This window comes from Garra rufa, chromosome 1 (assembly GCF_049309525.1).
Source record: "Garra rufa chromosome 1, GarRuf1.0, whole genome shotgun sequence".
NCBI classification, from domain to species: Eukaryota; Metazoa; Chordata; class Actinopteri; order Cypriniformes; family Cyprinidae; genus Garra; species Garra rufa.
The window spans coordinates 28,380,042-28,392,411 of NC_133361.1; the positions used below are offsets into that span (position 1 = coordinate 28,380,042).

General features: G+C 36.2%; 2 protein-coding genes across 3 annotated transcripts in view; one reads left to right on the forward strand and one right to left on the reverse strand.

Annotated features, from left to right (window-relative positions):
• The window catches only part of unkl (unk like zinc finger), a 25,512-nt gene extending 17,080 nt beyond the window's left edge, over window positions 1–8,432 (reverse strand). For both annotated transcript variants that reach the window (XM_073838554.1, XM_073838545.1), the window contains exons 1-7: window positions 8,368–8,432; window positions 7,271–7,480; window positions 3,923–4,099; window positions 1,287–1,420; window positions 1,024–1,159; window positions 367–484; window positions 181–265 (exon numbers count right to left, since the gene is read on the reverse strand). In XM_073838554.1, coding sequence (XP_073694655.1) covers window positions 181–265; window positions 367–484; window positions 1,024–1,159; window positions 1,287–1,420; window positions 3,923–4,099; window positions 7,271–7,480; window positions 8,368–8,432 — 925 coding nt within the window. The remainder of the gene's footprint in view (window positions 1–180; window positions 266–366; window positions 485–1,023; window positions 1,160–1,286; window positions 1,421–3,922; window positions 4,100–7,270; window positions 7,481–8,367) is intronic.
• A 1,937-nt stretch (window positions 8,433–10,369) lies between these two features.
• Window positions 10,370–12,155, forward strand: h3f3a (H3 histone, family 3A). The gene is made up of 4 exons (XM_073838661.1): window positions 10,370–10,419; window positions 11,289–11,429; window positions 11,521–11,674; window positions 11,779–12,155. The coding sequence occupies exons 2-4, from the start codon at window positions 11,302–11,304 to the stop codon at window positions 11,905–11,907; spliced, it is 411 nt and encodes a 136-aa protein (XP_073694762.1). The 5' UTR covers window positions 10,370–10,419; window positions 11,289–11,301; the 3' UTR covers window positions 11,908–12,155.
• The last annotated feature ends 215 nt before the right edge of the window (window positions 12,156–12,370 follow it).

A 12,370-nucleotide genomic window follows, 5' to 3' on the forward strand; every position in this document is an offset into this window, starting at 1 on the left:
AGCAAATATGTTTCATTAAATCAAAGCCTCTGTGCATTTGATAAAGCGCACTAAGTCATATTATGATTTTGGTGTTATTTTAGTCAATCTTACAGCTGCACTTGAACTCAATGAAATCACTGCACTGCACGTATTTAACTACAACACATTGCAATCAATCATCATTAGAAACATGCTTACTTTCCACATGTGCAAAAGCACAGAATGGACCCCTTGGACAGTATCCAGTTTGCCTCATGTCGTTGCATTTAGTAGATTTGTAAATCTTGAAACAAAGAGAGGAGTTGGTGAGATGAAGAAAATAATGTCAATCAAATAAATTATAAGTCAATCAAGTTCACCACTGTAAAGGTGTGGCAGACTCACCTCTGGGTGGAACTGCTGTTCGGTGCGAGAGTGACAATACTGACAACTGTCACCACTCTCACACTTGGAGGGTTCGCCCCATTCATCGCCATGCTTTACACTCGGGCAGGGCGTTGACCTGCCAAAACATTTAACAGAGATTGAGTTCATTTTATTTTTGGATGTTACCAACCAAAATAGCACATAATACATCTAAAAATACATTGTATGGGTCACAATTATCGATTTTTCTTTTATGCAAAAAATCATTAGGATATTAAGTAAAGATCATGTTCCATGAAAATATTTTGTAAATTTCCTACCGTAAATACATCAAAACTTAATTTTTGATTAGTAATATGCATTGCTAAGAACTTTCTAAATTTTCTTAATATTTAGGTTTTTTTCACCATCAGATTCCAGATTTTCACATAGTTGTATCTCTGCCAAATTATCCTATCAAATCATACATCAATGGAAAGCTTATTTAACTAGCTTTTCCAGCATGTATTCATTTCAGTTTCGAAAAATTGACACTCACGTATGGTTTTGTGGTCCAGGGTCACAAATATTAAATATTCCCAAATAATGTTACTTCTACTCCCAAATGTGTTTTAGGTGTCTCAGTGTGTCTGTTTTATTTTGGGAATATTTGCAAATGAAGTGTTTCCATCTCACCTGTATTTGAACTTTCTGGGATTTCTTCTCCTATCTCTGCTGTTGTGATAGTGAGGACAGGCATAGCCCTGCCTGCATAGACGTGGAGGCTTTGTACACTGTTCGGTTTTATAGTTGGCCAAAACAAAATTGGTGTCTGCAGAAAAGGGGAACAGAAACTAAAGGTAAGTTGACCCGACTGTCATTTTTGTGACCGTTCCCACTGAAGTCCTTGATCAGCTGTTATCCTGGGTTTGCATTAGTGTGGGAAAGATTTGTGTCACCTTGCCAGCGTGGGTCCTCGTTTAAAGTCTTCTCAATCATGGCTTGGCTGGCCAGCACACCCGGCTGTAGATCAGGAATTCCCTCTCCAGATCCCAACTGGCCGTTCTGCAGAGCTTCCTGTGCCTGGATCTCTCTGTGAACATACAGTAATTATGCAAGTCAGCCCACCCATTCAACAGGACCAACACCAACTCCGAACAGTAGATGTAAAGGAAAAAAACCAAGACAGCTCTAGATGTAACAGCTATTTCCACATACACGTTGCTAGGCAACTGCTGAGATGGCATATTTCTTGTTATTTAATCACTGGTAAGCCACATTTCCAGGCCAGTATCAAACCGTTCGCGGCTATGTTGTGCAGACTGCTCGTCGATGCAGGTGTAACTGAGTCATTAGGAAACAACAAATATGGTATATATTTGCAAATTAGGTTAAGCACCCTCTAATAAGCAGTCTGACTGCTCTCTTATGAGCTGAATGCTTATGTAAATGGCTGTGGTGTTAATCAGCTGAAAACTTGTGCAGCGACAAAAGCGTTTTACAACTGAAAGCCACTGTCATAACACGACAATGTCTAGCGCAAATTGCTGTTATTTTGAGATTCACAGCTTTTACGCTAGTTGGGGGTTGGGAATGCTGGCAGAATTTCCCCCGCTATTGAAAAACAGGAATTTGAGTGCCACAAGCCAAACAACTTCTTTTTCCGACTACTGACCTTAAGTGTAAGTTTTCCGTTGTACTCTAAGAAATGCAAATACGTAAATTGCCCTTCAAAAGTTTGGGATGAGTAAGACTTATCAAAAAAAAAAAGAAAAATGTCACTTATGCGCATCAAGGCTGCATTTATTTGATCAAAAATACAAACAAAACAGTAATATTGTGAAATGTTGTTACAATATAAAATGATAGTTTATATTATTTCTATTTCTTTTCATTAGCCATTACTCTAGCCTTCAGAGTCACATGTTCCTTCAGAGATCATTCTAATATGCGGATTTATTATTAGAATTATCAATGTTGGCAAGATTCCAAATATTTGTTTGGAATCTGTGATATTTTTGTAGGATTCTTTGATAAATAAAAAGTTAAAAAGAACAGCATTTATTTAAAATATTAATCTTTTCTAACAATATTAGTCTTTGCCATCACTTTTTTTATCAATTTAACACATCCTTACTGAATAAAAAGTATTAATTTATAAAAAAAAAAAAAGAATAAACAGTAGTGGGAAAAGATTTTAAGTTTTTAACTTTAATTTTTATTTAAAAAAAATTTAAATAGTTTTTTTTTTTTTTTTTTAAGTATCACATGTCCCAAACAACATTAAGCAAACTGCAGAAGGGTCATGTAACAGTAAAAAAAAAAAAAAAAAGCATATATAAATTGAAAAACTTTATTTTACATTGTAATAATATTTCACAATATCATATTTTTTCAGTATTTTTCATCAAATAAACACAGCCTTGATAAGCCTAAGAAACTTAAAAAAACAACAACTTTTGAACAGCAGTGTACACTACCAGTCAAAGGTTTGGACACACTTCCCCATTCTCTTTGATGGGTAAGAGTGTCCAAACTTTTGACTGGTAGTGTACATCAAATTGTAAAAATTGTAACTTCACTACCATTGAGTAACCACTCAATAATAATTTTTTTAATCTTTTATGTTCACCAAGGCTGCTTTTATTTGATACAAAATACAGTAAAAGCAGTAATATTGTGAAATATAATTTGAAGCAGCTGTTTCTATTTGAATCCATTTTTAAAATATATTTTATTCCTGTGATGAATTTTCAGCATCTTTAAAAGAGTAGCTCAGATATTTCATTGCAAATTAAAAACTAATGTGTTACTTTACAGTTATTAAAAAAGTAATCCATTACATAACTCACATTACTTGTTACACTGTGTCCTAACTACATGTGACGTGTGCAGGTATCTAAAAGGTATCTTTTCCATGTTAAAGAGTTTTTGTCCTAACTAGCTGCACCACCGACATTTTCTATTTCTGTGACGTTGCGACTGGAACAACAACATACAAACTACAACAATCATAATCTCAGGTACTGATTATGTGCTTTATTCAGTGTTTAAAAGTGCCTAATGTAAGTTTAAATACCATATTGCATGACATTTATAGCCATACTTAAAAAACAGATAATTTACCTTATATCTTGAAAATCAAACATATGTTAAAACTCAGCACGAACCAACAAGTGTCTTCCATGACAAAGATGGTATCAGTCTCTCAGTATGTAGGTTTAACGATGTTTAAAAGGTTTAATATTTACAAATTTGATTATAAACTTGTCCATTTCGTTGGGAGTGCAGTGCGCTTCTGGCTTCTGAATGGCTGTGATATTTGAGTGATTCTGTCTTGTTGCTGGAATCTTGTCGCGTTGCGTATAGTTAGGACACGGTGTAATGCTTTACTCCCAAATGTTGTCTGTATGTGTGGTTTAGTGTGTTTCTTATAGTTGGCTGGCTTTGACTGTAGGAATATTCCTCATTACTGCATGGGCCAGGGGGCATGATCATTTACATATTTTAATTTGATCTTATTAATCACACTATTTAACGTGTTAAATTGACACCACCTTTGTTGAGGACACTGAGAAGAGAAAAAAGGGAATACCTAATGTCATAAACTGGTGGCCGTAGGTCGTGTGGTCCATGAGCGAAGGCGCAGTGGAGGCCGTTCTTCACACAATGCCCACGAGCATCTGTCTCATGGATGCAGGTGCCAGTCTTGTAGTAGCGTAAATGGTACTTGCGCTCTGTGTCACCGGTGGTCCGGTGTAAATAAGGGCAACTGCAAGGAGAAAAAAAGCAACAGTGTTGCTCATCAGTAACGGATAGTCAATGAAAGGAATACATTATGATACTTTCATTTAAAACTAATAAATAAATATATAGCAAACATGTAGGTCAGTGCATTTCTCTGTGAACTTGGCAACAACAACTAAATGAAAGCACTAGTTAATGCAAAGCACTAAAATGAAATGGAAATCAACAACAACAAAGAGTGCTCTCTTGGAATGCTTTATTTCGAAATACTGCATGAGGCTTGTGTCACTGCACTGCCTTGAAGCCACAAAAAAAAGCCATTGGACACTAACACACTATTACATTTTGTTGTCACAAAATAACAACTGAATTGGAAGTTAGAGCTGCATTTACCTGCCTGACAACTATTTCTAATATGCCACAGTATGACTGAATGACAGTGTGATATAGACAAACAACAAAATAGTATTTGATGTATTATTTCCAGAAACAAAATGTAATTGCTTAGAGTTGCAAACACGTTAAAATACATCTGCAAATAGACTAGTACAGTTGTGACCACTTAAACATACTGTTTACCATAGCATGCAAAATAAAATAAGACACAAAAATGCAAAAAGCTTTGATGTCTCTGCAACTGCTGATCTTTCACAACTTTAAAACAGTCAAACACTTGTGAAATACTTCCCGGCTGTTATTTTGCAAGACTTATTGGTACACATACGTATTGTAAAGGTGAGTAACATCTCTATGAAATTATGAAATATTATAGTACATGTTTGGTGCTGTCAGCACAGCACAGGAGTCTACATAATAGCTAAATCTGTAGTTTTTAGTTTTAAAATGTATAATAATGCATACTGCTGATACATGACAACATTAATGCAAATGATGAGACTGAGATAAACAAGCATTTCTAAGAAATGTGTGTTTTTTTGTTTGTTTTTTAAGAACTGATTTAAGGCATACAGAAAACAGGGCTGTGACAATCCAAACAGCTCCCTGGAAGAGAGCAGATTTATCCTGAAAATGCTACATACCCAATAATCTTCTCAAATATAGCAACTGCATCTTGTTCAGGTAGCAACAGTAACTATGGCAACAGCAATGATGTCATCACAGGACGGCTGCTACTGGATGAATGAACGTGTGGTCTGTGCCTATACTGAAACTATCTGACATACATTGCTGGAGAGATTCAGCAGAGATGCGGGACGAATCATTTTAATAATTATTTGAAGAGTTATATTTACAATAATAACACTAATAATGGAGTATCCTTCCGCTCAGGTGTAGGAAAAGAAGAAATGTGGCCCTGGACCACAAAACCAGTATATTTGTAGCAATAGCAAACAATACATTGTATGGGTCAAAATGATTGATTTTATTTTTATGACAAAAATCATTAGGATATTAAGTAAAGATGAGGTTCCATGAAGATATTTCGTAAATTTCCTACTGTAAATATATCAAAACTTTTTGAATTAGTAATATGCATTGCTAAGAACTTCATTTGGACAACTTTTTTTTTTTTTTTGCATCCTCAGATTCCAGATTTTCAAATAGCTGCATCTTGGCCAAATATTGTCCTATTCTAACAAACCATACATCAATGGAAAACTATTTTTTCAGCTTTCAGATTATGTATAAATATCAGTTTCAAAAAATTGACCCTTATGACTGGTTTTGTAGTCCAGCGTCACATATGGAAAAATACTCTTTAAAATGAATGAGATTAGAAAAATCACAAATATGTGCAAAATAACAAAACATAATATTAAAATATGCAAAAACAAGCATCCACAATTAAATAATGAACAATACCAGTATGTTTTTAATTTTTCATATTGGCTTTCATGTTATCTAGTCTACCCATTTATTGTAAATTGTAAACACATAAAAACAAATCAAACAATCACTAGTATTGTAAATACTTGCAGATATAATCTACACACAATCAAAACTTTAACATGAGGTGTCTCACATCTACTATGTAAATCTCCAAGTGAGATCAGAAGTATCATCTGACTTCATACTACAACTTTCCCAAAATCAAAACAAAGTTGCCAAGCCACTATTTAGGGCTGGCGCTCCAAAACAATCTTAAGGGAAAAAAACTTGGCACCTGACTAACAGTAGAGTCAGTCACGTGGACACTACAGTAATTATCTGATCCATTTATAGAGCCTTTGAACTGTACTGTTGCACAATTCCAGCAAAACTAGCTGTTTAAATACAATTTAATGAATAAGAAACGTACATAAGCTAGACCACAAACAAACCGCACTTATTTTAACAACCCTTATTTATATTTTGCAAATAGGTAGTGGGCTCAATTAAGCAACGAGCACGTTTTCATTGGTTGTCAAACGAATTAACACAGAATAAAATACACACAATTGGACTAAACTGTTAACATTATTAGACATTGCGGTGTTTGGGGATCCTCCGAAGTGTAACGTGCTTTGTAAACACATGAGTGTTCATCACGAAGCGAGGGCTCGTAAACATTGTAAAAGCAGTGAGCCAATCAGAAAAGCGTACGTGCAAGGGAGAGCCAATCACAAGCCATAGAACGGGGGGCGTGTCTTTTTAGGCTCTCTGAGAGCAGCATTCAAGGAAGGCAACAAACACGACTCTCCACCATCAGCCTTCTGCCCTTCATTTCCAAACAAAAGCTATACATTTCTGCTACACAACACATAGGGGCAAACTGGGAACTGAGAGTGGAGTCATCAGTCAAAAGTGGAAGTGAAACTCGAGAAATACACATACACACACATCGAGCGAAACACAACACCGTGAGCAGCAAAAGACTCGCTACAGGAGAAAGCGATCTAATAGCCAAATACACTGGAAGGTAAAACATTAACATAAAGTAAACATTATAGTGAATTTACAAGGGATCAGTCTGCTAAGCTTCACATTTTATGCTGCACAGAACAAGACGAGTCAAAACATTATGCTTATGGTTACTGAAAAAATGTGATACACAAAATGCATGCATTTTCAAAACAAATCAGTGTCGTGATATATATATATATATTTTTTTTTTGATGATTAAAACAGCCATCGTTTCTAGCAACCCAAGCACACACACAATAGCACTGCCTATGCAAAATAAACATGACTACGCGCATTGGCGCGAAAACATGACTGAAAACTGCAGTGTAAATAAAAGAAAAAAGTTACTTACTCGTCTCCATCGGGACATATTCCTGTTGTTTCATCATATTTCGTGCAATATACATCTGGGCTGTAATTAAAAGTCCCGTCTCTTCTTCGTATGGGTCTCCGTCTTCGCTGATTTAGAAAATGCCAGTGGAAACACGTAAAGGGTCTATGCTGTGTGCATTTGTGCTGCAAAAACAGTGGGCACTGCTCGGTTCTGAACTCCTTCAAATATCTATAATTAAAATGGGAAAAGCGTTATAATCAAGCACCTTGACTGATGTAAACAAATCAGTATTGACGGAATCAGACGATGTAATGTTACTACGTTCAAAGTTTGGAGCTGTGGTGGCTGTTTACACTGCGTAGTTTCTTACACGCTGCCATTCCACAACAAAACTAGCCCTAGATAGATATTTCCCGAGATAAATCCTCTTTTCACCAAGTGTACATATATAATGTTCATTTTGCGTGTTTATAAACTTCTAAATGGGAACGGAATGTGTTTGATTGTTTTTAAAATTCACTGCATCAACTGTAGCCACTGTGAGCTATTTATCAAGGCTCTCCACTACAACATTAGAAGCTTACGCCAAGTACTCCGCGATTAGCGTACAGAGTTACGGCAAATCTTCGACGTACGCTCCATTCAAAGCAACGGTGCGTACGGCGGGAAAAGAGCGTAGAGTAAGAAACACGGGCCGAGGAAGGAGGCGGATGCAGCTAACAAACCAGCCTGCTAGCTACATCTAGCGAGCGTCTCGACTCGCTCGTCTTGCTGCTGTGCAATGTACATGTCTTCAAGCTTTTACACTAACAGCCTTTGAGCAAATAAGCGAAGAGCACTTTCTTAAGTTTTCAAAGGCACACGGCGCGATTAAAGCTTTGCTACGGAAAACAACGCAGTGTTTAGAGCAGATGAGATTGTTGATTTCATTAACATTGATATGTTAGAGCCGCGTGCATTCGGAAGAATTTACAAAAGGAAAAGCACCATTTTAAAACGCACAGAGGGAGAGGAAACAGCAAGCGTTACAAACACAAATCCGTCAGTCGAATGTCAAATAGTCATCGCATTCCGCTGAAACGTATTTTCGTCCATTTATTGTTTACTTTACTCACGTATAGTGGGTTGGTTTCTCGGTTTGAGGAGAAGCGCTCGCCGCCGTTTTCGAAACCGACGGCATTTTCAGTCAAAACAATAATAGCGCGTGCGCGAGGACCCTCTCGTCTACTCATGCTCTCGCGCGCCGCTGCAAGGCCAATATGAGCAACTGGCGGGACAAACAAATACAAGACAATGGCCATGCTGCATAGCAGCACTGCCATCATGCAACCATCCCTCACACGAATCAACTGACTACTTTAGACTGTAACATGTAGTTCACAAACATTATCCAGAAACACAATAAAACACAAAGCATGCTTATTTAGTAGGCATTTATATATTTTTAATTCCAAAACTGCAGTGCTGATATACAGTTGAGGTCAAATGTTTACATACACCTTGCAGAATCTGCAAAATGGTCATTATTTTACCAAAAAAGAAGGATCATACAAAATGCATGTTTTTTTTTTAGGACTGACCTGAATAAGATTTCACATAAAAGACCTTTACATATAGTCCACTAGAGAAAATAATAGCTGAATTTATATAAAAAATGCATGTATAATGCATGTTTTCTTTTCCTTCTGGAGCATCAGGGAGTTGTAATAGTTGCATATGGGTCCCTCGGTTTAAAAAGATGGATCTCAAAATCATTGTCGGAAAGGGTTCAAATACACAAAAATGCTAAAAAAAAAAAAAAAAAAAGAATTAGTGGGACTCTATAACTAAACAAAAAGAAAAAAAAAAGAGCCATGGATCAGCTATGGATCATTCTGGTGACAACACAGTATTAAGAACCAATGTAAACTTTTGGTCATTTTTATAAATGTAACTATTATTTTATTTTGTGAACTATATGTAAATGTCTTTTTATGTGAAATATCTAATTCAGGTCAGTACTAAATAATTAAAAAAAAAAACATGCATTTTGTATGATCCTTGTTATTTTGGTAAAATAATTAAAATTTTGCAGATTCTGCAAGGTGTATTTACACTTTTGTCCTCAGCTGTATTTGTAATTATATTCAGATTTGTTTATATACGTATTATGTAAAAGGAAAAAAAAATGAAACAAGCTCCTAAACGTTTCTGAAGTAACCTGCTATAAGTATATATTACTTAAGCAACCGTTACTAGTGCAACTCAACTTTGTTTTATGGGAGGTTTTGTGAGGGAAAGAAAATGCATGCAAACAAAAGTATGTAAAATTGAAGCCAACGTCTAAAGTAGTCTACTTTAAGTATATATTTTTTTTCCAGCACCCGTTTTACTTATTGCAAATCAGCTTTATTTATTTTTAGTTATATGGAAAAACATAAACAAATCCCTGAATGTGCAACTTAAGACTTTTGTTTTTAATCTAATTGACTTTTAGAATTTAAAATCAACATTTATTATTATATTTTCAGTCACAGGATAAAACAAATATCCAAAATTAGAGTGTATCCATCAACAATATTCTGAAATACAATCAAATGTAATATAAACACAAAACAATACGTATTTAGTAGGCATATATATTTTTTTCTATTTCAAAACTGCAGTGCTGATACTTCTAGTAGTCTAGTAGTTTTTGGATTTAATTTCACTGTTGTTAAAAAAAACGTAACCATGTTTCTAAATGTGAGATTGAAGACAAAATCTAAAGTAGCCTACTTCAAGTATAAATTTTGTGGGGGTTTGAATCCAACGTCTAGTATATATTCTTCCCGTTTAATTGCAAATCATCTTTATGTATGTGGAAAACATAAATCCTTAAACGTGCAGATGAAGACTCTTTTTTTATCGAATCAACTTTTACATTTAAAATCAACATATATTATTACATTTTCAGCTGCAGGACAAAAGAAATATCTAAAATTAGAATGTATTCTATTATAAAAGGTAAATAAAGCGAAACGACGTAGAGGGGGACGTTGTGTTGCGTCCAACCAATGAGATACGAAAACGTAACAAGTGGGCGTGTCTAAGCGGCAATCCACAGAAATATATAAATAGAAGCCCAACCCTCATATTTTTAAACACACGATACTACGTGGGAGCGATAGTGGTTCACCTGAGTTTGTGTAAGTCAGCTTTACGTTATTTTGTGATATTTCAACGTTACACATAATCATAGTTCGACTAGAGCTAACTTGAAACAAAACAATTGGTCATGTAACGTTACAGAGTTGATCAGTTTTTTGTTTTCTGGTGCTTATTGATGAATCATATGCTAATTTGTTAGCTTGGATTATTGTTTAAAACACTTTTGGTCTTGAACGAAGTTTATTTAAACCTCACGTAGCGTTTTTAGACACGTTACATGTGCAGTCTTTAGGCGGGCTTTGAAGCCGTATGTAGCATCTGATAACTGCTGGTTTTCAATGTACGTTTTTGCCCGCCATTTTGGACAATGGTTTGTTCAGTTTGTACTTGAAGAGGTCGAGTTGCCGGTTGCTCGGGATTCTGCATTCAAATAACTTTCCCTTATGCTTCTGCACACTTTCCCGCCTTTTCTTAATTTTGCATTTGCTAACTACATTTTTGGTTAAAAGTGAGCTTCGTTGTGCGCTGATATTTAATCTGCAGCATTTGAGCGGGGGAACCGTTTCTGCTGCAGATGAAGGCTGATGCTGGAGCGGGTGTCACAGAATAACAACCGCTCTTATCTTCTGATGCAAATATCCGTGCACCGTGCTCGTTTGCTTATTAAAGAACAGTTGTGCATGAAACTAACTTGGTTTATATAGTTGGCATTGTGTTGCAGACGTTTAACGGTGTGCGTCTTTATAATGTGAGTTTTTATAGCCTTTAAATATCTGCGGCTCTTGAGCGGAAGTGGTAAAGGCAAACTGCAATACCCGGATGAAACCGCCATTTTAAGTCACCGTTTGAGTTTAAATTTTAAAAAGGAAGAATTGCTTTTTAAGTGTTCTTTTGTTTAAAATTCCAGATACTGAAAAACAATGGCTCGTACCAAGCAGACCGCGCGTAAATCAACTGGAGGAAAGGCGCCAAGAAAACAGCTGGCGACCAAAGCCGCTAGGAAGAGTGCGCCCTCTACTGGTGGAGTCAAGAAGCCCCACAGATACAGGTGAGTCTGAGATGCTGCTTTAAAATGTACATGCTTGAAGTTTTGAAGGTTAAATCTCACCTTTTTCCCCCCCTTTTCCTTCCAACTTTAGGCCTGGAACTGTTGCTCTGAGAGAGATTCGTCGTTATCAGAAATCAACAGAGTTGCTCATCCGCAAGTTGCCATTCCAGCGTCTGGTTAGGGAGATCGCACAGGACTTCAAAACGGATCTGAGGTTTCAGAGTGCAGCCATTGGTGCTCTTCAGGTTTGTAACCGTTATATCAAAGTTTTTCATGAGTGCTTTAAAATCTTATATACAATGTTTAAAGTTGCTGCAAGCTTTAACACAAACTCTTGTCTTTTTAACAGGAAGCAAGTGAGGCCTACCTTGTCGGTCTGTTTGAGGACACTAACTTGTGCGCCATTCATGCCAAGAGAGTCACAATCATGCCCAAGGATATCCAGCTTGCAAGGCGAATCCGAGGGGAAAGAGCCTAATTTTCTTTTTCTTTTTTTTCCCCCTCCTTTTTTCTTTTAATGAGAAACACTCGACGTAAAAGCAATGGATTTGTACATTGGAGTCATTTTGTAAAGCATTCCTTACAGACTCAGGTTTTTAAAGTGAGTGTGTCTAGATTAACCATTGTAGAGCTCATTGTAAAGTGGCTTTAGTTGCATGCTTTCAAGTATTTATCACTTATCTTTTTCATTGATCATTGGGTTGTAAATAAAATTACTCTACCTCATAGCTGTGTGCTGATGTAGTCTGTCACTTGAATATGCTTTGGCCAAGATTAACTGTAAGACCTAACCTGATACTAAAATGACTGACATGCTACATTTATTACCACCAACGTTCTCGTTCTATGAGAGGCCGTATAGGCCATAATTATAGAAAAGCCTCTCACGAAAATGATTGAAAGAAATGCATTATTCAATGTTAATGAAATTCATGTGCGTG